General features: G+C 60.3%; 7 protein-coding genes across 7 annotated transcripts; 1 reads left to right on the top strand and 6 right to left on the bottom strand.

The window, feature by feature from the left end:
- Nucleotides 1-1,794: 1,794 nt before the first annotated feature.
- BXZ73DRAFT_55352 (uncharacterized protein) lies at nt 1,795-3,292 on the bottom strand (the record flags this gene model as incomplete). The annotated part of the gene is made up of 4 exons (XM_048021329.1): nt 1,795-2,299; nt 2,365-2,625; nt 2,743-2,928; nt 3,051-3,292. The coding sequence occupies 4 exons, from the start codon at nt 3,290-3,292 to the stop codon at nt 1,795-1,797; spliced, it is 1,194 nt and encodes a 397-aa protein (XP_047872341.1).
- A 1,346-nt stretch (nt 3,293-4,638) lies between these two features.
- Nucleotides 4,639-6,377, bottom strand: BXZ73DRAFT_81832 (uncharacterized protein; the record flags this gene model as incomplete). The annotated part of the gene is made up of 8 exons (XM_048023586.1): nt 4,639-4,662; nt 4,764-4,900; nt 4,961-5,041; nt 5,303-5,331; nt 5,390-5,448; nt 5,583-5,664; nt 5,859-5,954; nt 6,106-6,377. 8 exons carry the CDS (start codon nt 6,375-6,377, stop codon nt 4,639-4,641), a joined length of 780 nt encoding a protein of 259 aa, XP_047872342.1.
- Nucleotides 6,378-8,560: 2,183 nt separating this feature from the next.
- Nucleotides 8,561-10,504, bottom strand: BXZ73DRAFT_55293 (uncharacterized protein; the record flags this gene model as incomplete). The annotated part of the gene is made up of 5 exons (XM_048021316.1): nt 8,561-8,939; nt 9,001-9,539; nt 9,594-9,813; nt 9,917-10,350; nt 10,400-10,504. 5 exons carry the CDS (start codon nt 10,502-10,504, stop codon nt 8,561-8,563), a joined length of 1,677 nt encoding a protein of 558 aa, XP_047872343.1.
- Nucleotides 10,505-11,427: 923 nt separating this feature from the next.
- Nucleotides 11,428-11,928, bottom strand: BXZ73DRAFT_106829 (uncharacterized protein; the record flags this gene model as incomplete). The annotated part of the gene is made up of 1 exon (XM_048016736.1): nt 11,428-11,928. The coding sequence occupies one exon, from the start codon at nt 11,926-11,928 to the stop codon at nt 11,428-11,430; it is 501 nt and encodes a 166-aa protein (XP_047872344.1).
- Nucleotides 11,929-13,227: 1,299 nt separating this feature from the next.
- BXZ73DRAFT_106830 (uncharacterized protein) lies at nt 13,228-13,780 on the bottom strand (the record flags this gene model as incomplete). The annotated part of the gene is made up of 3 exons (XM_048016737.1): nt 13,228-13,377; nt 13,435-13,527; nt 13,733-13,780. 3 exons carry the CDS (start codon nt 13,778-13,780, stop codon nt 13,228-13,230), a joined length of 291 nt encoding a protein of 96 aa, XP_047872345.1.
- Nucleotides 13,781-14,208: 428 nt separating this feature from the next.
- On the top strand, nt 14,209-16,072 carry BXZ73DRAFT_81834 (uncharacterized protein; the record flags this gene model as incomplete). The annotated part of the gene is made up of 5 exons (XM_048023587.1): nt 14,209-14,852; nt 15,138-15,177; nt 15,221-15,337; nt 15,490-15,566; nt 15,628-16,072. The coding sequence occupies 5 exons, from the start codon at nt 14,209-14,211 to the stop codon at nt 16,070-16,072; spliced, it is 1,323 nt and encodes a 440-aa protein (XP_047872346.1).
- Nucleotides 16,073-21,976: 5,904 nt separating this feature from the next.
- Nucleotides 21,977-23,269, bottom strand: BXZ73DRAFT_55280 (uncharacterized protein; the record flags this gene model as incomplete). The annotated part of the gene is made up of 2 exons (XM_048021315.1): nt 21,977-22,980; nt 23,104-23,269. 2 exons carry the CDS (start codon nt 23,267-23,269, stop codon nt 21,977-21,979), a joined length of 1,170 nt encoding a protein of 389 aa, XP_047872347.1.
- Nucleotides 23,270-23,936: the final 667 nt, after the last annotated feature.

Consider the following 23,936-nt stretch of genomic DNA (forward strand, 5'->3'; position numbering starts at 1 on the left):
ATGGGGGAAGGCGCCGACGGGGCGGCCATCAGGCGCAGCGCGGGAATTCGCGGAGGAGGGCCCTCGGGAACGTCGGGGAAGGGGGCGGGGGACTTGGGCATATGCCCGCGTTCTACCGTTTCCCTGCAGGGAATATCAGCCGTTATTCGTAGAGGGTCTACTAGTGGCAGACAGTTAGGCATTTGCAGTCTCCGAATCTGGTATCACCCCAGGGGGGTGACACCAGATCAATTGATTAAAAGAACGTGAGGTACAGGTGCGAATAGGCGTCTAAATCGGCCATGTGATCGCATTGGGAGGATAATCAAGCGCCCTATAGTGATTTGCTCGTCAGGCGGCTTGAAACGTAAGTAACTTGAAACACTTGTATTTGGACGAAGGGGGGCTCCTGTAGCGGATCTGTACGCAGAATGCGGATGCAAATGACAGGCTAAGATTCATCTCTCCGACTTTACGCCTAGTCAGGACGAGGGCGTGGGAGGAAGGACATGCCGCACCCTTAGCGCTCACTACTAGCCTACCTACAAAGTGGTGAGCGCGCTCAGGGGCTGACGTCTGTTTGCCTCGCATCCGTCAGCCCCGCCATGCCGAATGAACACAAGCAGAAGCGGGAGAAAAGGCTTAGAGTCGTCCTTCGACGAACCATTGCATTGTCCTCCCGAACGATCATCGTATTGTCCTACCAAATCTCCGCGCCGCCCTCCACCTTACCTCACCTACTACTGGGAAGTTCTATCACCATGATGGAACCAGGAGAAGCGTCCCAAATCAAGGCTCGTAAGTGCATTTTATTTCTTAATGGGTTACTACACACCAACTCGTCCGTCAGCTGGGTCCCAAGAATCTCCATCGTTGAGGGATGTCCTAGTACACGAGCTGAGAGTAATGAAAACCCAAATCGAAACCCGACTCTCCAACGTCGAAACACACCTCTACAACCTAGAAACCCGCCTTGACGTCCAGCTCAATATCGTCAGAGGCAGGCTCACAGCCGTTGAGGATACAGTCTCTTATCGATATCCTGGAATCCACTCTTCCCTCTTCCTCAGCGCGGATATGGAGTCATCCGCGCCAACGATCATGCCCACTCGTCCTACCCATGAGTCTATCATGCGTGACATGCTGATCCTCTGGGTTACGAGTCGGTCTGGCAGCGCCGCTCGTGCCGCCCGTACATCCATAGCGCCCGCTCCCTTCTCGTTCGCCGCACCCCATATGCTTCGGGTCCCGGGTCCTCTCTCTCTTCCTTTCGTTTTCCCTGTCCCACGTCGCTAGTACGGCGCCCTCTCTCGCGCGACGCTCTCCATCTGTTCCGCCTCGTATGGATTCTCTATATACTGTGTATTTCCTCTGTGGCCATGAAGCCCCACCGGTATCTCCTCCCTTAAGCCGCGCCCGATTGCGTTCCGTGATAGGCTCAAATCACCCTCCCCCTCGTTTAAGACTTGCGGCTAGGGTTTCTGGTATTTCACGACCACTCCCACCCTCCTGTATCTAGTCCGAGCTTGCCCTGACTCCGCCACTCTTTATCTTCATACGAATTGACTCCGACCTCGAGTATGCGGAACGCGTGACTCAACATGTCGCGCTAACAGCTGGGGGCCTGACGCGGGGTACCACGCACCTACATTCCATGAGCGGCGCAGGGGGGACGACGTGCTGGGGAGATAACCAACGACAGAAACCACTTGGTCGCGAGCGATCCACGGTAAACACGCAAGGTGTAGATAAAATACAAAACCAGAAAGATCCAAGCACGCCGTGTCCACCGTGCACGCAGCACGCAGCACATACTCACCGAGCCTCCACGCCCTCCGTGTCCTTGTCCCCCGCGCTCCCCCGCGCTCGCGCCTCCTCCTCCTCCTCCTGCCTTTGCATCCGCTCCGCCGCCAACGGGTCCATCGGCCCAAACGTCTTCGTGAGCCACTTCCCCGCCGCCCCCGCGACGCCCCACACCGCGCCCGCCGCCTCCTTCGCGCCCTCCACGAGCGGCCGCGCGTCGACCGGGCTCGCGGGCCACGCCGACGACGGGCTGTTCACCGGGGTGGGCGACGCGAGCGCCGTCGTCACGCGCGGGGCGGGGCGCCGCGCGAGGTACCGGTCCCGCGCGGCGGCGAGGCGCGCCCCGAGCGAGGACAGCGAGCGCGCGAGGTCGTCCGCGACCGCCGCGAGCCCGTCCTTGAGGAGGCCGTGCTCGATGAGCGCGAGCTCGAACTGGTTCTGCAGCGCGGCGAGGTCGCTCGAGGGCGTGCTGTCGGGCGCGGGCGCGGTCGGGTCCGGGAGGACGATCGCGACGTACCTGTTGTACGCCGCGCACAATTAGGATGAAACACTCGCGCGGCGAGGAAGAGGTGGAGTGCTCACCCCTTGTCCGTGCCGGCCGTCTGTGGCTTGAAGACATATGTGCGCGAGTCGTCCGCGAGCGTGCCGAACGCGGTGTCGCAGTAGAGCGGGAACGCGGAGGTGCCGACGACGAGCGTGAGCACCGGTTGGCCCTCCTGGTCGCGCTCGGGCAGCGGCATGAGGAGCAGCGCGAGCGTTCCCGCCGAGAGCACCTCCGTGCGCTCCCCTAGGATCTGCGCGGCGATGGCGTCCGGGATAGTGACGAGCTCTTCGGAGTCTTCGCTGTCCGGTGTTCGTGCGCACGTGAATTTGCGCGCGAGGCAGTGCGAGAAGGGGGAGAGAGCGGGTATGATGAGCCAAGCAGGGATATACACGACGAGGACGGGAAAGGAGCCCTACACATGGATCGCGGCCTTCAGCTTCTCCTTCACGCCCTTGTGCTCGCCCCCGCCGCCCGTGCCCTCCACGTCCTCCGCGGGCTGGAGCAGTCCGTGCTCAATGAGGATCTCCTCGAAGCGCTCCTGCAGCGCCGACAGCCGCGAACCGTCCTCCGTAACCGCCTCCGGGAGCAGGATCTTCACAAACCTGTCTCGCGTCGTCAGCCCGCCTTCTTCCACCCGAAACACCCGCAAAACAGCGCACACAGGCACCCGCCCGTGCCCGAACACCACGCAAACACGGAAGGAGAGAGGGAGAGAGGGACGCACCCGCCCGGCGCACCGCCCTCGATGCGCGGCTCGAACACGTACGCGCGCGCGTCGCCCGCGACGGTCCCGAACGGCGTGCCCCGCTCCAGCGCGAACGCGGCGGGCCCCACGCGCACCGTCAGCGCCGTCTCCGCCTGCGCGGCGGGGACGAGCGTGAGGTCGCCGGCGCCCAGCGCGACCGAGCGCTCATTGAGGACGTGCAGCGCCGTCGCGCCCGGGATCGCGATCAGCACGTCTTCCATCGTGTTTCCTGTGAGTGTGGGTGTGTGTGCGGGGGTAGCGATGTGGAGGTGGTGGTGGGGCGGTGGGAGTGAGAGCGAGAGGGTGAGGGGGGAGGGAGGAAGTGCGGGAGGAGAGGGTGCTCGGCGGTGGCTAACCCGACTATGGCGTCATCGCGCCCGGCTAACCCTAGCGCGTCCCTCTTCCGGAGGGCCTCGGCTGCCCCTTGGAGGCTGTGTCTACGCAGGCTACACGGTGCATATGCTACCTCAAAACAGGTGCGCTTGAGCACTCGGTGGGAATGTGCGGTGGGAACCTCCAGGCGCAGACGAGTGCGGGCGGTCTCGAGTTCCTTAAGTATTCCGTATTTCAACAAGCTTTTCCGGACTCCACAACTGATCATGAGAGTGGGCAGCGCGGGGTACACGCCGCGGCCACAATAACGCGCACAAGAAGATCGTCTGGTACCGAGACAGGCGGGCGGGGAAACAAAGGGGACACGGGCACAACGCCGCACAAGCGCAGGAAAGGAGCGACAGCGGGACAGACGGGCGTAAGGCCCGTCTGAGTCCCAGTAGGAAATCCGTGCACGAGCAAAGTTTTAAACGCATGGAGAACCGAGAACGGCACGGAAGGAGTAAAGTATAAGCCGGAGAAGCGTTCATACGCAGAAGGGTGAAGAGTCTATGTACAGGTCCGAAGACGACTCAAGGGTATTATGCGAATGAAGATGTCAAGGGGAGAATGTTCGGTGAGGATAAAGGTCGGACGAATAAAGTCTGAGGGTAGGTTAAATAGTCATCACACCCATGGTACGAGATGTCCGGGAGTGGAAACCAGAGCGGGGAGTCTAGACAGGGTAAAAGCGTGGCACGGATGAACTTTCCGTGCTGTCCCATGTCCGTTGATGCGAAGCTCGTCAAAATCCCCGACCTTGTGATCGTCGCGGCAGCGCAGAAATGCTTCGGGCTGCGTTACCAGGAGGTCTCGATGAGCAGGAGACTTCACAAGCGAATTCGAGGACGGGTCAGGGCCAGGGGAATGAGATGCCGGCGGGCGGTGGGGGTCAGGCGCAAGGCCGTCTTCGTTATCGGTCGTCGTTGGCTGTAATTTTCCGTCGTGCTGGGGTTCCTTACTGTACACGGGCGCAGAGTTTTCGTTGTTCAGGTGGCGGCGGCAGTGGTGATGTGGGATCGCAGAGCGGCGTTGGATGTCGATGTTGAGGATATCAGCGTCGGGTGGACTGTAGTCTTCGTCGAGGATGGGGCGAGGCGTCGAGAAAAATTGGCTCGACGTGGACGATTCGAGCAGCCGTCTGGTTCTCGGCGGGCTGCGGGACGTGCGAGGCCGCCCGTCACATCCCATCAGCTCAATCGCTCATGAAGAACAGCGCCTAGACAAAGCCATGCGGTCAGTCGCCAGTTACGTTAAACGTGCGAAACATCATCGATCCCGGGATCCCTCGAGGAGGCGGATAGCATCAAGAGAACTCACCATCTCGACCGCGGGCGCGGCGGGGTGCGCAGCGGAGTACGCGTCGATGTCACCGCCGACCACGGTCGTGGCGTCGGAAGGCACCCAGCCGAGCTTCGTCGTACGCGCGTGCGAGCCGTCGGGGTTCACCCAGTTCGCTGTCCGTGTGGGACCGGAATTAGCAGGTGTAACATTGAACGAAGTGAGATTGAACGTACGCGTGAGCTGCGCGGAGGTCGTGCTGAAGCGCCAGATGGCAGACTCGCCGCCCGTCTTGGCAGGGCGTGCGTGCGCAGAAGCTGAAGAATCATCAGTATCCTGATCACGTCACGAAACAGAACCACAAGCGGATGCGGCGAACGCATAAATCGCGCGGCGGTCGGGATAGAATATGCACTACACGATGAACGACGTCGATGCATCACGCCCCCGTCGCTGCGGGAGCACATGGCCAGAGATCGCATATAGTATCCGACCGCTAGAACCGCGGCACATCACGATCGCAAGAGAAAGGCGAAGAACGGAGAGGATAGGAGGCCGCAACTCAAAATGACACTCACTGGCTTCAGTGACTTCAAGCGTATTGGCGCTGTTAACAGGAGTCAGTCATGAACTCGAAACCGCAGAAGCTTTGGGAAAACACGCACTTCGCCAGACCCGAAGCGATCTGGACGGTCCCGACGGCCCCGAGGTTCATTCCAGAGTCCTGTTGAAACGCCAACGACATCAGCAAAAGCTGCGGCATGCGGTGCGCAGCGTGGTGGTGAGACAGAACCGAGCCTCCCACCGAGCGCGGTCTGACTGTACATCAGACGCAGCGGGACTCAAGTGAACACGTACCGTGAAGACGACGTCGAAAGGTGTGTTCGACGCCGGCGCGGTGAACGTCACCGACGAGGCCTCGTCGTAGCTGCCAAGCGTGCTGTTGAGCCCGCCGCCCGACGGTTTCAGAATCGGGATTGGCAGCGGATCAGCGCGCAAAAGTCGGCGAAACCAGAATGCAGTGCGTGGCGACAAGTCGTGAGCGGAGCAGATGGAGCGTGGGGAGATCAGGAACGGGCGCCAATTGTTAGCACGGGGCGAGTGGAGGCGCAGAGGAACAGGTTGGCCACTCACACGCCGGACGAAGATAGCCGCAGGAATCCGAGCGAGGATCCATCAGCGACGGTGCGCGCCTCAACGCGGCCGGTGTACGTCGTAGGCCCGTTGGCACTGGGAGCGAGAGCGGGAGTGGTTAGCGAATCGTCGTAGGCATGAGACAGAGTGAAGATTAGGTTGTGCGTGGGGTGCTGGCGCGCAGCTCGGAAATAGAGGTCGCGAGGAAGCAGGGAATGGAGGATGAAGTTAGAATACCGGTACTCACAGACGAACGGGGGCGGACGCGAGAGGACTGGGGCTCGCGCTCGGGACATGGCGCGCGACAAGGCCAGGCTCAGTGGGTGTGGGGAAGCGCTTCATACGCGGCGCAAGTGGCGGAAGGCCGACAGCCATCCGACGCGCATTCGTCCACTGCACATATTCAGGCGCGCGGGCAACGTTGACATTGAGGTCTGCATGAGGGGCAGGGAGGGCAGAGACTGTGGAGGCGAGGATCGCGGCGAAAGCTAGGAAGAGTGCGGGGACTGAAGGGAGCATGGTTGGCGATTTGGGTGTTGCAGCAGATGGATATGCGGGGTTGCGGAGAGGATGAAAGATGTTGAGGTGGAGAGGGAGAAAGAGCGGCGGGTTGACGAAGTTGGGGGGAACGGGACGAAGACAGGAAAAACGGACGCGGACGAAAGACAGAGGGAACGGGGAACAAAGGAGCAGTTTAAGAAGACGGACGGACGGCCTGCCGCGCGCATCGGCAAGGCCAGTGCGTCGCTGGATCACTTAGACGCCCTTCCCGAGATCGCGCTCGGCGCCGCTTTCCGAGCTGCTCGGATGTCGATGAGTCCGAGCACGGCCGCAGCCACATCGCTTCGCACCGCGTGGGCGCCAGCTCTTCTCTCAATGTCGCGGCCACCCCTCCCCGCGAGCGTCTTGACGTCCGGGTCCGAGGACAACCCCGTACGCCGCCAAACCCCAAACGCACCGGTGGACGCGCGGCCGCACTCACGCGCCACGGCTATCCGGATCGTAAACGTGCCATCGCCCGCCTTCCCCGACAAACCCGTGGGCGCGGGGACAAGATGAGGGCCTGTGTGAGGGGGCGAGAATGCCTTGCGAAGTTAGGCGCGCGGGCCATGAGGCGATTAGATTGAAGATTGGTCGAATACGCCTGGTCGGAGGAGCGCGGACCGCGCGGCGCGGAGCTTGTGTCCGCGATAGACACGGCGCGGCCTCGTGTATGCGGCATAGAACTAGGTCAGAAGTCAGAGCAGGAATCTAGGGCGGCTATTCCACTCACAACGGCTTTCACGGGATTATCGACCCTGATGCGGTCGTGAAGTCTATGACGTCATGTCTCAGCAGGCATACATCAAGAGCAAGGTTTGCTGCTCACCACGCTCTAGACTGGCATCTGGGCGGCCTAGAAAATAACTGGCCCTGAAGAGAGAGGAGGGTGACAGACGTGATCTGCGGGGCCACAGCCCGTCCGAGGGAACCAATGGGCGCGATACGCCCACTCTCCTATCCCTGTAGTGGCAGCTGACCGTCAGCCGTGTACGGACGCGGCCGTGGATAACCGCGCTGACATCCACTAGCACCGGGCGGCGAGGTCGCAGCCGGTGCTGCGTAGTTGAGTTCAAGGTTCGTGGCGAGGAGGAGGAGGAGGCGGGTGATTATGTAGGTTGAGATTACAGGGAGGATAAGCAGAATTGTGCGGCATCTGAGTGGCGAAGACGTGGATTCCTTGGAGTGGTGTGACTATATGCGGGCGGTGATGAGGAAGCGACGCCAAACGTACATAGCGGCGGAGACGCCTCTGCTGATTGATTTCGGTCCGCGGGCGGCTGGTGCACTCGAGGCGCAGGCTCGAGGTCGTAAAGACACCCATGTGGCCACTCTCACTGACCACGAGTTCGACTCCATGCGTCGCGGCCAGACGGCCTCGACGAAACCCGCGCTCCGACGTGGCAAGGAGCGCACCGCATTTATAGACCATATCTAAGCGTCCGGCGCAGCGAGGTCTACAGAGAGTTCAGCCAACGCGACAAAGTCATAACTCTGCGCTCGTTACGGGAGTCAGAGCAGCAGAGGAACACAGACGCACCAAAGGAGGAAGGGCCGCGCGCAGTCAGACTGCGCCGCTGTGCGTTTAGGAGCATGGAAGTTATGTATAGCCTCAGCACGATGTGCCCCTGTGGGGTAAATGCGAGGCGTTGAGTGGGAAGGCCGGCTACAGGTGGCCGTCCCGGGGATGGGGAGGAGGTGGAGGCAGGAAGGAGAGCACTGGGCGCTCATCGCGTCCTGTCCTCACGATAACCTTAGGCTCACTACTCGCTTCGCTTCGGCGCACGTGTAGAGGTCCCTCCCGGGACGTTAGAACTTGAAGTGAGTGACGTCATTACCATTTACCTGGTTAAAAACGGTAATCGCTGCGACTGCAGCTCGTAGCAGTGGGGGTCGCGTCTCGTTAAGGAACCTAAAGAGAGGACCCACGCACCACAGGCATCGGCGGGATGGCGGAGTCAAGGAAGAGTGCTAGACACCACTGCAAGATGCTTGTCTCTGGCCAGTTCCAGGGTTTGACATTAGCTAGTGGAGGAGGAGGAGGCGGGTCATTGAATTGCAAACACCATTACACCTTCAGCCCGTCAAAAGACGAAGACGTCCACATCTAGCGGCCCAAACTCTCCTCCGTCCTGCTGCACAAACGCCCACCTCGATCAGCTCTACTCGGCACAGCGGTTCACGACGTTCGCTCTCACCTTCAGCCCCAGCAGCCTGTCCCCGTCGACCATGAACCCGGTGTACCCCTCGAACTCGCCTTCCGCGCCCACGCGCGTCGTCACCAGGTACGGAAGCCGCGTCTCGACTGGGGCCACGAACGCCGGCGCCTCGACCCACGTCGGCAGTGCCTGCAGCGCCGGCTCGCGCTCGCCCGCCCGCGCGTACTGCGCCTCGTGCGCGGCGAGGTACGCGGGCGACGGCGGCCGCTTCGGGTCCACGTTGAAGTCGAAGGCGACGAGGATGAGCGCTGGGGTCTGCTGCTCCACGCCGTTCAGCCACAGCGGCGACGGCGGGAAGACGACGCGCGAGCCGTGGATGTACCTGCGCGTGGGACACGTGCGTGTCAGCTCCTGGGTCACGACGAAGACAGGACAGGACGCACCGCAGCCACCGGAACGGCGCGAGGAGCCCCATCATCCGCGTGTTCTCCACCCCCCACTCCTCCCACTCCCGAACGACGGGGCCCGCGTCCGCGCGCCCGAGCGCCTTCCACTCACGCACGAGCGAGAGCAGGAACCGGTTGAGGACGAACAGGTTGAAGCCCTCGAGCCGGTCCCCGTACCGGAGCTCCATCAGGTGCACGTCCGTCTCCGGCGCGGGCGCGAACTGCGCGCGGGGGTCCGGACGCGCGACGCGCGGCGGCCCGTGCGTGCTGAACCGCCGGAGGACCTGGCCCGGTTGCGTCGGCGGCAGCGCGAGACGGGCGACTTGGGTCGGAGGCCGGATTGGCATGAACATGGCGAGGAGTTCGGAGCCCGTAGCCGGGGACGGAGGGAGGGCTGGGGCACCTTCGTCACCGTCGCAGGTGAAGGAGTAGATCTCGATGGAGCCGGAACCAGCTGCGAGGGTGAGCATGTAGCTGCGGTTGGACAGGAAGGCGATGTCGAACGTGTCGACGGGGATCTCAAAGCTGCAGCAATTCTGTGACAATTGCTGCTTCAGTTTATCGCTTTGATGAATTGCAGAAGAGCGCACCACAGCGAGGATTCCGGTGCGCCAGTTCCAGACGAGGAAGCACGGACTGTGGGCGAGGAAGAATAGGCCGATGACGTCGTCGGCGATCTGGATGAAATTGATCGAGTGCATGGTCACCGGCGTGAGCACCTCGAGCACCTTCCTGGTTGCGTCCGGGTGGGGTTTGTCGTCGCTGATCCGGTGAAGTGCCAGGGTGATCCTACAGAATCGAAGGTCAATACTCGAGCGTGCAAATAAGCGCCCTCGCTTCGCCACGCCACGCCACGCCACGCCACGCCACGTTCTCAGACAAAGAACCGACTCACGCTCCGCGCAGCTCGAACGACACGAACGCCACAAGGTCCTGACTCGGGTCGATCGCAAAGTCGCGCACCCGCGCCTGCGCCTCGGGCCGCTCGAGCTGGTCGCCCGCGTGCGCCGCGTCCGGGAGGCGGAGCAGGGCGAGGTGGTGCATGCTCAACGAGAGCGCGAACACGCCTCCGACAAGCTCGTACGCCTGGCACGGGCCTGGGAGGTGGAAAGACTCTCTCCGGCGCCACGCGAGCCGACGCCAGCGCGCGCGGCGGTCGAACAGCGCGGCGAGCCGTTCCGCCGTCGGGAGCAGAGCGTACGACGGCCTTGTGGCGTTGGCGTCCGGGGGTGGAGGACGAACAAAGGGGAGCTGCGGGTGGACGTCGATGAGCCGGTCTACGGCGAGTTCGATCTGATATTGGAGCTCGAGCGAACGGGCGACGGTGTCGTGGATGCGCTTGCAGGTCTGTAGGACTTCAGAGAGCTATGGTAGAGAAAAAACCACGAGGGCTCACCTGGGTGCACCTCAGCAGCTCGCGGAGGGCGAGGTGCGTGAATACAGCGATTAAGAGCTCTTCGGGAAGAGCGAGCAAGCTGGCGCTGCGGGAGATGTGGCTCATTATAACCATCTTCTTTTTTCAAGACTGAAATGATAATGCTAAGAAAGATGATGCTAGTCGCCGGTGGTGATCGTGGTGCGGAGGCAAGTCATGGCAAAAGGGGTCGGCCGGATACGGGTGCAAATCCCACGTCCGGCAATCCCCATTCCCACGCATCCTGGAACTGCCGATATCCGAGCCCTATCTGAGTTCTACGCCCGCCGTTAGCAACCTCAGCGTCCACCGGTGGACACTGGTGGAATCCAGTGGAGTCCAGTGGATATCTACGTCGGTGAGTTAATCCGGTACTACACTGGGGATATGACCTGACTTTCGTCGCAGGAAACCAGGGCACCTCCCGGTGAGCATCAGGACGGCGTGCGCACAACGCATACACGCATACAGGGTCACCAAATAAGCAAAGAACCCACCGGGATAGGTGGTCGCGCGCGCGGCGTCAGAGCAGCGATGGGCCCATGGGAATGCGCTGACGCTCCTCGTCCGGACGCTCGTGCGACGCGGATGGGTCCGGAACGTCCATGACACAGTGGACGGGCGCGGGAAACATTGCGGGTCACTAGGATACGTCTCCTCAGCCTGAAGTTAGTTTCCGGAATGCGGTGGGGTTTCTGTCTTTAAGGAGCGGAGCACGTGCGCCCGGAAGAATAAGTCGCACGTTCTGCACGCTCGAGGTGGGAGTGGAGTTGCACAATGAACGAAGGCAAAGAGCGGCGGACTTGGTAGGGCCCACGACTAGATACAGGAGGGTGCGCGTGGTCGTGAAACACTAGAAATCTTAGCTGCAAGTCTTAAACGAGGGGGAGGGTGGTTTGAACCTATCACGGAACGTGCTCGGGCGTGGCTTAAGGGATGAGATACCGGCGGGGCTTCGCGGCCGCAGGGGGGAACACGCAGTATGTAGAGAGTCCATACGAGGCAAAACTTCATCGGATGGGGAGCGTTGCGCGCGAGCGCTCCGTACTAGCGACGTGGAACGGGGGAGGCAAAGGGAAGAGAGAGAGGAAGGGGACCCAAAGCATACGGGGTGTGGCGAACGGGACAGGTGCGGGAGCTGTGGACGACGTAGAACGGGCATGATCGTTGCCAACATGCACACGCTGGAAGAGGAAAGAGAAAACTCTGAAAAATATTGATGAGAGACTGGAGGGCCCGCCCGCCGAAGCGAGTACGTGCAAGTTATCCTCGACGCCCGTGAGCCCGCCCTGGACGGGATTGGGCCGGTCTTCGAGGTGGGCTTGAATGGTGGTGATGGGGCCTTCGACGTCGGAAAGGCGGTTTTCAACGTCAGAGAGGTTATTTTCAACGTTAGATAGGTTGTTTTCGACGTCGGAAAGGTTGTTTTCGACGTCAGAGAGGTGGTCTTCAATGTTGGAGAGGCGGTCTTCGGTGTTGGGGCGGCGGTTTTCGGAGAAATGGGAATCCATTTGGGCCCTCATTTCTCTCAGTTCGCGCATGATATCTCCCAACGATAGAGACTCTTGGGGGGCTGGCCCTGCGAGGAACGGGTTGGTGTGTAGCATGTCATTAGTAATGAGTTCAATGCACTTACGGGTCCTGATTCGCGACGGGAGTCTCATGGTGATGGAAACTTCAAGTACTAGCAGGCAATCTGCGGCGGGGGGTGGAAGCGCAGCGACGGATTGGTAGGACAGGTCACAGCACGACGATCGCGGCTCGGGTGGACAACGGCACAATCCGGGTGTCGCGTCGAGGGACGACTCTAAGCCTGTCCCCTCGCGGCATGGCGAGACAGATGTAAACGCCCTCCCATGAGCGTGCCCATCACCGTTTTGTAGGCGGGCCAGTGAGCGCCACCTTCAATCTCGAGCAAGTTGATGTGCCAGACCGCAGGAGGAGGCATGGGCGCCAATGTCGGTCGGGCCTCGGAGCCCTGCCGGCGCGTCTGCACCCCCGCCGTTCTCTGTCCCCACCACCATCGCACGATCGCGCTCTCCGCTCCGACTCGCCCCTCACCCGCCCCAGAGGCCTCCATTCCGCTCGCCGTCCCTCGTCGTCCGCCGCTCGAGCCACGCGCTCTCCTCAGGAAGGATTTGGGTCCATCCGTGACGGAGAGGCCGGGCATATGCGCCCCACTGCCCTTCGCGCGCGCAACGACGACGTTGAACGGCGGCCGAGGCGTCCTCGGTTCCGGGAAGAGGAAAGCCAGCCATCCATCTGGAAGAAATGATGGACGTGGCTCGGAAACGGTGGGCGCGATCCACGCGCCGAGTCCCCTCGAGTCTCCATTCGAAGACACCTCCCGCCGAGGTCCGCCCTTCTGTCGCACACTTGCAAGTTATCGGTCCGGTTCTTTCTTGCTCCAAAGAACGTTTGCAGATCGTGACACTCTGGCACCAGAAGCGAGGATGGACGTCTAAACCGAGAGGTCGGAGACGAGGGCGTGAAGGAAAGGTGAGTGCCAGTCTGTCATTCGAATCCGCATTCCGCGTACAGATCCGTCGTAGGAGCGGGTCCCCTTCGTCCCTATATAGTACACATACCATCGCCTCGGCCATATCCTATTACGAGATCGAACCCATGCAACAGCACTGCAAGACGCCGTGTTGCTCGCGTGTGTACGCAACAATTACGGGGGTGTGGATTGCTATATGTACCTTGTCCGTATCCTAAGCAGCAGGAGATATGGATATACATTGGCTACGGGTATACGTCGATGCCATCCTCTTCGCGACCGCGCTCACGCAACGCGGACTCGTGCGCGCTCAGTACGTCGCCGCGCCACGACGGCGTCCCCACCGGCGCCGCCCCGTGGTGCCGGTCGAGCCGTACGAGCCCCCGCGCCGGCGACCGCCCGAGCGGCAGCACTGGCAGCAGAGGATGCAGATGAAGAAGTCCCAGATCGCGACGAGGATCTACGAAAGGCATCGTTAGCGCGAGAAGGGGCCGCGAGAGCGGGCGGGGGGACGTACGCTGACGATGGCGGAGATGATGGTCTCGATGACGCCCGCGATGGCGGAGATGATGGCGTTGATGCCGCCGCCGATGGCTGAGATGATGGAGCCCTGCGGGTGTGGAGGTTGGTGAGTACAGCGTCCTCGTCCGGAAGGCAGAAGAGGTTTGCACACAACGTACCATTTCGTGAAGTTCGTAAAGCGGAAGGGTGTGTGTGTGTGGTGCTTGCAAAGACAAGGGGAGGTGATCGTGATCGTGATTGTTGGACGAAAGGGGTTGTGAAGCTGTCTCCACTCCCCTCTCTGGCCTATATACCGCCCAGAGCAGGGTTTGGGGCACGATGACGTCGGCGTTGAAAGACATGGGGCGCGCAGTCGGGGCCGGGCCGGCTCTTCGCCCCTGGCCCCACTGACGGAGCGATGACGTCACTTCCTACGAGCAGGTGGCATTGGAGGCGCAGCGAGCCGCCCGAGAGTCCGGTTCATTGTGGACGGCGATGACGACAGGTCTTGTATCCGGCTTTCTTTCGCATCGAGAAGCCCGCTCGGGCCTTCGACTTCAAGCGGTATCCATGACATTTCTTTTTATTGTCGTGCCAGACCTAGAGGTGAAACATGAGAGCGTTACGGGTTTGCCACTGAGCACCTTATGTATTGTTGAAGATGGACCACAGATACGCGTACTCCTCTCCCAAAGACCATGAGATGCGTGTATCAGTATATAATTAACCGGCATTGCGTGAGCCACTCATACTCCGCTAATCCTTCAGCTTCAGAGATCTCGTTTTCGGCATGGACTCCCTGGCGATCCGCGAACTATGGCTCTCGCCTCCACCACCCCGGGACATCGGATATGTTGCGCGGATACCCTTTCTGCAAGACTTCCCCGATCGCGTCAGCGCTCTCTCGCCCGCCGCAGTGCCACGCGCCGAAGAGGAAGCGCAGCCGACCGACCCCATGGATGTAGACACGGACGAGGAGGAGGAGGAGGAGGAGGAGGAGGAGGAGGAGGAGGAGGAGGAGGAGGAGGAGGAGGAGGAGGAGGAAGATCCCGGAGAGCACATGGACGACTCACCGGACCGTGCGCCAGTCGGGGATGAGCTGCGCGCGCGACGCCCCGCCTCGGATCCGGACGTCGACGTCGACCCCAGTGGCGCGGCACGGGCAACACCCGGAAAGCGCAAGAGGGACAGCCGGCCACGCCAGCGACCCACGCACGCAGGAGAGGGTACCTTCAAGCGCGCGAGGCTGGACGAGAGAGACCGGCACTTCCTGCGGTGGTCCACTGAAGGCAGACGGTCCCTTCTGCTCGGATACTCAGGACCCTGCTGGGAGTCCCAGCGACGGCTTCGTGGGGATGCAGCAGAGGGACCTCATAGGAGGATCGAGTCAGGGGAAGAAAGCAACGCCTATGATGAGGACGAGGGGGAAGGAATGTAGAGTATAGACACGAAAGGCGACGGACGAATTTGGTATCCTGTCAGCGATGTTGTAGCACTTGCACGAATGTGTTTGAAAGCGTGCACGAGACAGAGACGCCCAAGTAGTCAGCCGGCCCTGAAGTGAACGCGGTCACGTTGCTCAGGTACACTTGATGACGCGTCGCGCGCCACATTCATCAGTGGTCACTGCTGCGTCCACGCGCCGTGCTCGTCCAACCCCTTCTCCCCGTAGACATGCCTTCACACGTCGAACTCGCGCACGTGAACGTCTATATGCAGCGCCAAGTGGGGTGAAGACTCCCCGTTCTTCACGACCCTTGTGAGTGATTGGTACTTACTTCTTGTTTCCCTCTTGCCAAAAGGGCATAACAAAAGCTTCCCCGATAGGAACTTCGGACTGTGGCCTCAAGCCTGGTGCCGCCGCATCCGGATGCATCGCGTGGCGAATCTCGGGCGTCCCTCCCATCTTCGCCGCCACCGTGACTGTCCTTCTTCACAAGCGTTTACCATCGCCTAGTAGCGCATGTAGGAAGGCTCCGCGTCCATAAATTCAGAGGTCCTGATGCCCCAGGCTCGCCACCGCTTTCCCCGCCTTCCCTGTTTGGTATCACTGCTACCTCTGAGCCTCCAGATGGATTTCAACCTGCTGCCGTTCACCTCTGGAGTCAATCTCCACGCCTCAACCATGTACATCCAATTCTACACCGAGTGAGCACTCAGCTGCGTCATGCAACCTTTCCAAACCCTCACTGCTCACATCGCACTGCAGGCCCCCTCCGCCTCCGCCGTACCCGCAACCTGAGTACGCGGCCGGTTGTCCAGACCCGCTCTTCGAGGACCCACAGCAGCAGCCGTTCTATGTAGACAACGACCTTATCCCGCCCCACGACAACCCGCAAGAACCGCCCCTTCAATCGCCGACACCTCTCCTCCCGGTTGAGGAAGCCGCTGCCCCCCCGGCAGACAACGACCCCGTTCCCGACGCCGCTCCCCCGCCGTCCGCGCCACCCGTCCGCGCCCCCGCAGCCTCGTCCTCCGCGCAGAAAGCCCCGCAGACCCCCAAGAGACCGAAGGACGGCCGCACGCCGGGGGTCCCGCCCACCCCACAGAGCCGCCGCTCGAAGGCTTTCAGGGACGCGGACGCCGCCAAGGCGGCGCAGCAGAAGAAGGCGCGTGCGTCGCGCCGGCGCCGGCGCGATTCCAGAGCGGAGTAGGCCGTACGTGGCGGGCGGGCTGGTGGGACGGAGGGTTCTGGACCGAGGTTGGCCGGGGGGTTCGGGAGGGCTCGCTTTTGCGTCCTGTTCGTCCGGGAAGGTCGTGGTCGCGCTGATGGACGCGTGGTAGTGTAACGTAGTATGCGTGTATGGACGGTGTGGTGCGGACGAACGTGTACAACCTATATGCTCATGACGCGAGGTCGCAGTGAATCGGATCAACATCGTGCGCTCTCGTATAATCCGTTCTCTTGACGACATACAACGCCACCAGAGGCTTTCTCGCGAATGCGGGACCGACCCGAGTGCACTACTACCATTGAGCAACGCAGCGGGGGGCAGAGAAAGAAACAAAAACGTAGCGACAGCGTTCCATCTCCAACTTCAGAATAACAGATCATTCTCACTTGCGCCCAACGCACCGCCGTTCTCCAGCGACGGGGACCCACTGCGAGCTCGAGCGTCTTCCCGGGACAATAGCGCCAAAGAATGCGATTGCAAACGCCACCGAGCTGTGACGTCCGCAGACGTTGTTGTCTGTTGGACGGGCCGCGTTACCGCGATGTCGAAAGAACGTGGAGAAGACTCTGACCAGACTCGCAGAGGTAGTAGAAGACGACATCCGCGATCGCCACCGAGCGCGGCGCCACAGTGTTGCAAGCTGCCGCATGCACGGAGTGGATGATACCCCCAAACTGTACCCTTGAGGCTCCGGGGTCTGTCGGAAATGCAGGAGCCAAGGAAAGAAGGGAAAGCGTGCTCGACCACTGCCCGAAGGGGCCGCCCGCACTCGTCCGGTTTCTGCCGCAAATACAGCGCCCTTGACCATCTCTCGGGATACACCGCCGCCCGATGGCTTTGTCTTCCCCAACTTCCTGATGCCGACTTTAAGCCGGATGTTCTGAAAGAGGTGTGTGTGCGTGCACGTACCCAAAAGCGTTTGTTTGCAGCTGCAGGGGCAAATGAATGGTCGCTGGTGATGAGGCCTGAAGGCCTGGCTATTGAGTGCGCACATCCCAAGAGAGTGCGACAGCAATAATTAGGAGCTCGTAACGGTATATAAGGATACAATCAGCGTACATGGGTGTGTGCACGCTGTGTGGGCGAGGCGGGGACGAGATGAGGTGGATCGAGTCTGGAGGAAGCGCGCGTCGCTGAACTTCCGAAAGTTCGGTTCCCACGCACATGTACACACATCTGAGTCACCACGCCAGCCGCAGCCGAGTTTGCCCTTGGTTCCCGCCCGTGTTGCTTCTCCCGGCCCAGACTCATATTGGGATGTTGGCGTATTGTATATTTCATTGTTTCCGCCCTGAATGTACTTACCCGATTATAACGCTCAGGACGGACCCCGCGAATGTTGTTGACAACGTGGCAGAGAAAGACCACATCGAGGTCAGGCAAGCGCAACGACACGTGTGCGGCACGGCCGGGCTCGTCGCGGCTCTGCGCGCGCCGCCTGCCATCGTGAAGCGTCTGCTGCTGTGTGTTGTATACCGTCCGACGCCACAACGAGGCGGCGGTGTTGGCGTCGAGTGCCTCGTCGCTTCTCGATTGGGTCGTGTCGCTTCCGTATCCGAAGGTACGGCGGCGCCTGGGCGACTTGGATTGTGTCAGAAAAGCCTTATAAGAAGGGGGCGGGATGTGCCGTGCAGCATACCCCCGCTCCCCCACTCCAGCATGAGCAGCACTGAACCCAGACAGTGCGATTTCTGGGCCTCGCGACATGCATTTGGGCAGGACTCCCTAGAGTCCATATGCACTATGTTGCATTACTTGGACGTACATAGAAACAGGTGGGTTAACCGTATTTACTCTAGCCCACTGATTCACTGCTAACAGTTTGTTTTCCGTAGCAGTCGTGAGCCGCAGACGACGGATTCGTCGCTGTTCATTCCACAGCCAGAGTCGGAGTCCTTTTATCCACTGGATGAGTACGTCTATTGCACTCCTATTACGCGATTTAGTCGATATCGACGTGAAATCATTTGGCTACAGCACCACGCAACATATGGACATACGGCGATGAATCAGATGAATCAGAATGCTCAGAACTTTACACCCCGGTTGATCCGTCATGGCCACCTAGATTCTTCCACACCTTTCAGCAGGGTCTCAGTGCACCATCTCCCGACACGCAGACCCAGGAATCAGACTCAGCACAGATGAGAATGGATATAGATTACAGCGATCACGTCGCCGGATCACCCCCGCCACATGGCACAGCGCCCACCGCGCTCTCTGGCGTACAACGAGGGCAGTGAATCGGGATCTCTTATGCCTCCCGTTCCTCCATCGCCAATTCATCGTCGAAGCTCATGGGAACCCTCATATTCGTTCCCTTCTACACCCTCTCGTCGCTCTCTACGCTCCCACTGTCCCTATTCTCCAACCGGCCGCCGATCTTCGACTCTCCGTCACACTGGACCGACAGCTGCCAGTCGTGGATCCCCTTTACATGCGCAAGTTCCCATGTCTCCGCCGACGACCCCAACGAAACGACGCGGCTCCATGGCTTACACAACCCTCACTAGGCATTCCAAGGCTGACGGAGGAGTGGCCACACACCATTCTCTGCCACAGGAAGGCGCGCACATAGCAGACTCGCGCCTAGCTTTCAAGATGCGCCACGGCCGCATCGTGGGTTTTAGCTTTCAAGAGGCGGATGGCCTTGGTGGCTTCGATCTGACTGCACCTGTACAGGGCAGGACGCCGAGCACAGATTCGATGTCAGACGGGGACCCGATGTCCGAGACGGACCCGATGGATGTCGTGGAATCGACGTGGGATGCCACGGAGTCGGTTGCAGGTGCGTACTGCCATGCTGCGATGTATCCTTCGTGCTTCCGCCAGCACCAGTGTGGCAGATGATGGCGATGAAGAGGAGCTCTGAACCAAGGACTGTGAACGGGTGTCATCTGTAGTCTCCCTAATCGTTTTTCGTATGCCTATATGAATGTATGGATCCGGTATGTGCAGATACAACTGTTTTTATAGTGCATAAGAGAGAAAAACGTTACGCAGAGCGAGCTTCAAATCCGGCGGAGTGTCACACCCAGCTTGGATGGCGGTCGAGACCCTCGATTGCGAAGTAAGTTACAACAGTAGCTAGGCGACGTGGTGCGCAAGATCTGCCGCCTGAGTCGCCACAACGCCTCGTGCCCGTGGAACAGTAGCCTCGAGGGGGCATAAGCGCGAGCGATACGCGAGAGCACCTTCGCGCGGAGGAGTGGCGGGTTCCGCGCTCGAGATGCAGGCAAGCAGTGGGGTCAGCATTTCGGGCGGCCCTCTGGAGGACAGGGTGAGAACGGAGTGAATATGCCGCGCTCGATACTCTAATCATGGGACAGTTCTGCGGCGGATCCAGAGGGACGGGATGCCGCCATATGTGGCCTACGATCCAACGGATTCTCCCGTGTGCACGCTGATGAAAACGAGGAGTCATTTGAAAGAGTAGTAGATGCCAGATGGGGTCCGGGGATTCGACGCGCACTTATCGGTCACATGGACTGGCCCATATCGGGGAAGGAGCGCGAATCAACACCCTGTAACATTGCGAGTCGTACGTCTACTGGGGAGCAAGATTGAACGAGCGATATTGAGAGGAGCCGCTTGGGGGCCGCTAAAAGGTGCACAGCGTGATTAGTTGACTGCCTGCGCCGCATGCACATCGTCGTGACAGAAATTCGCTGGCATTCGGCTGTCCCGTACCCGTTGTAAATAAGGAAAATGATACGTCGAAGGGGATAAGGGAGACGCAGGGAGCAAGGTGCTGATGAGGAAGTGGCATGCGCCACGATTGAGCGCCGAGGCCCGAGGAATCCAAAAGCAGTTGAAACTGCCTGCCCTGAATATTGTCACGTGCATCCTCCTCGCGACGCACACGATGGGCCTGGTGGCGAGCGTCGACGTGCTCAGGCCCGGCCTCGATGAGCCGATGTAGCACAACGGCGGACGACGGGAGTCCTCAAAACCGGTCATTTCTGTTTCTGGGTGATGAGCGATCGCCGTACCAGCGCCACAGTGACGACTCGACCCAAACCCGGCGGCCGCTCAACAAGGGACGCCGACGAGTGTCGGACGGGTCACAGAACAAATAGCCGCAGGTTCGTGAGCCATTCCTTTCTTATTAACTAACTAGATGGTCATAATCGGACGGGAGCGGAGAGTCATGACTGCTGTGCTGACTTCTGGTCGAATTCCGTGTACAGGTACGAATGGAGTCAGGCCCTCGCGAATCGAAGCAGTCTGCGGTTTCTCCCTTATGGATGCTGTGAAGCCCGTCGGATGTGTACGTAATTTTTGGCCTTTTGTGTGTATCACGACCGGATGAGTGACTGACCAATCACTAGTACACCCTGTCAGGTACATTTTTAGCCTCAAATCCCGAGCGCAGGGATAGAGTCGGTCTTCAATCGCTAACTCCGGGTCTGGGGCACACAGAATAGCTGGAGCATCACGAGTTTCTAGGACAGCGACGTTGTCAGCTATTACAACAAACGACGCCTCTATACTCTATGCGCGTGCGTGCGTTCCAGTGGCGTGCGATTGTGCTGATAACAACGCCTTCTTGAAGCATAATTGACTGGATGTCTGTCTCCTGACGACATATTCCCTCAAGTCCTGCCACATCGGGGTACTCGGATGTTCTCGGTCAGGCAGGTGGTCCTTTAGCTCCCGCACACGCGGCCCTCAGCCCAACTTGCCCCTTTCTCGTTCTCGTGCCGTTGACCTAACACTGCCGCAAGACCTACTTATATAAAATGTGCCAGTACAGACGCGTAAACCTCTGATCCACCACCAGATTGCACCGAACTCCTCGAACTCCTCCATGGTATACAAGATGTCCTCTCCGCATACCACGACTCCACCGAGAATCTACAGTCCTACTCAGTAAGTACCGCTCCACTGTTTCTCCGCATTTGTTGAAATGTACTTCCGCCAGCACAATTTCCGGCACCCCAGGCTCTCCGCACGCGGGCACGGGGGTAATGGAAATATTCGATGCAGAGTCGTTCCGCCTCTCAGGCCCCGGGTCTTTTACACCTCTGCCGGAACAGTATATACTGGACTCCTTCGAAGATTCTTGCAAGAACAGAAGAACTCCGGAAGCAGAACCGAGAAAGAGGCCCATGAGCGGCGGCGACGGCGACGAGGAAGTGGCGACGGCGGTCGTCGGTCGTCGTCCCAAGCGCGCGCGACGTGTGCCACCCGATGTTCTAGAGCCATCCAGTTCGGTGGCGGCGTCAACACCGCCCCGTCGTCAATCGGCCATTGAGGCAAGAGAGAAGATCAGGAAGACGATGGGAAAAGCGTCGCCGAAGACCCCAAAGGACGCGAAGGCGAAGGTCATCCCTTGGGCTCCCAAGAAGACGTCTTCGGGCGCGAAGGATCGTCGAACGCCCTACTCTCCGACCCCTCCCTCCTCAGGTTTGCGACGCTCTAGAAGGATACACAGCCCCAAAAGTTGAGTGGTTTGCCCCACCTCCGAGTGCCGGTGACTCGTCAGCGGCGTGAGGGTTCGTGCATTCTGTACACCATTAGAGAGCACGATGGACATGGACTCAGTGTGGCAGAATTTGGATAGCGTTGAAGCAATCAAACTGGCTCATAATCATAATTGATATTGCTAGCGAGGTGAAGGGCGTCGAGGAATGCGCGTCGCCAGAGAACCTCCCAAGGGCTGGGCCCTGAATTGTGCATTTCTGCCCGCCACTTCACTTGTGTGCGTTCTTGTTGTGCCTAGATGCCTGAACTGAATCTCATGTATCTCTCCTGCCATGGGAACGAGGTATGGCTTGCTCCCGATGCGTCGTATGCAGCGCCGAGTACAACGCTACCACGATATGTTATCTCAGGATAGTCAGGGAGATGTTTTACCAGTTGATATCATGAAATCCCCTGCTACTCTATCCCTCCGCCCTCGTGCTCAATCGGCACCGACACCCCCACCTCAGTGGGCGGCGCCGTGGACGACGTCTCCACCACTTCCGGCAACCCAGCCGCGCGCCACGCCGCGTACCCCCCAATGATGTCCGTCGCGTTCAGCAGCCCGATATCGTGCAGCGCCGCCGCCGCCAGGCTGCTCGTGAACCCCTCCTGGCACATCACGATCACCTTCAAGTCGAACCGGTCCGCGATCGTCAGCCGCGCCGCGCACCGCGGGTCGAACCGCCACTCGAGCACGTTGCGCTCGACGGCGAGCGCGCCCTCGATCCAGCCCTCCTTCGCGCGCTGCGCCTCGGGCCGGATGTCGACGAGCACGACCGGGTAGAGCGGCACGGACTGCTGCAGCTCCGCGAGCGCGTCCGCGGGCGGCAGGCGCTGCAGGCGCGCGCGCGCGTCCGCGAGCACGAGCGCGATCGAGCGCGACCCGGGCGGGGCCATGAACGGCTCGAGGGGGGCGCGCGCGGCCTTGCGCACCGCGTCGCGCACCGCGGCCTCGTCGTCGCCGCCGCCGGCGAGGGGGGAGTCGGGGGCGAGCGCGCCGAGGTCGCGGATGAGCGCGCCCCAGCGGCCGTGGCGGGCGTCGGCGCGCGCGACGCGCGAGAGCAGCTTCGCGTGGAGGAGGGTCCCGCATCGGTCGGCGAGCTCGGCGCTGGAGGAGCAGACGAGCAGCGGGCTCAGCGTGCCGGGGGGACCAGTCGAGGGCTGGGCGAGGATGAAGAGGTAGCGCCCCGTTGAGACGCCAGAGAGCGCGCTCGGGGATACGGTCGGATGGAGGTGGACGGTCCCGGGGGGTGGGGCGTGGAGAAGCATTGCACGGCGCATGTGCGAGGCGATCGCCTTGAGAAATTGTTCCCCGGCGTGGTGTGGTAGAGTGAAGATGACACCGCACTTGGTGCCGTCGACGACCTCGGCGTTACGTAGGGCGCGGATGACGATTGTCTGCGCTGCTTGATCACGCACTGCGTCGAGCGAAACGGGGCTTCCAGGAGCAGAGGTGGATAGTGGAGAGTGTGTGTGCCGGTAGGGTCCTGCGGAGAAGGAAGAGATTGAAGCGGAGGTCGGGGAGCGCGACGTGCTGGGACTGGGGCTGCGCGAGGTGGTGGCACTCCGCGAGCGGGACTGAGAGTGGTAAGAGGGAATCAAAGCATGTTCGAATGAAGATCGTCTTGGGATGACTTGGCCATAAGTGCTGGTCGAGCGAGACGTGTACGTGCCAGATAGCGGTCGCTGGTCCTGCTCATACGACATGGCTGGTGAATCTACGAAAAGCCTTGTCAGAGTCTTTACGGTCAGGAGTTACTTTTGATTAATCAGTACCTTGTTGAGGTGAGCGTTGTAGAAAGAACCTCAACATCAGTCGCCAAATGGCCCACGTGTGCCTGATAAGCGGCGTCTAAATGATTACGTTAGCGTTGCTTCCAAGTCGATTGAGTAGTACTTACTTCTGCACTTTGCAAGTTTCCAGCTGAACATGTCACTTTGTTAGCACAGGATGCGCTCCCTTGAGATTTTGCGACATAATGAGCTTACCTTCTGAGTACGAGCGTACAAAATTGACGCAACGCTGTGCTCTATCAGGCGTTCAACAAAGTCCTTACCGTTGAAGTACTTACCAGTACTCAAGTACTCAGGCCGGGCTTTGTGGGGTACACCTGGTTGAGGTCGGCAGACATTCTATCTCTTGAAAGAGGTAATTCAGCGGGCTCAAGAGCAGGATTTTGGAAGTTGGTAGTGCGAGAGAAAGCAGCAAGGACGGCGGCCGGACCGCCGCGGGGCCGTAGCCGGATCACTAGTCGGAGAGCGGCCCGGATACTGCACACGGCAAACCCAACCACGATGCGCTAGACGCGCACACGGCTCTCTCTCTTCCCGCCACACGCGGCCAAAAATCCCACTGCTCCCCAAATAAGGTACG

Source organism: Epithele typhae, assembly GCF_022376455.1.
Source record: "Epithele typhae strain CBS 203.58 chromosome Unknown BXZ73scaffold_92, whole genome shotgun sequence".
Taxonomy (NCBI): domain Eukaryota; kingdom Fungi; phylum Basidiomycota; class Agaricomycetes; order Polyporales; family Epitheliaceae; genus Epithele; species Epithele typhae.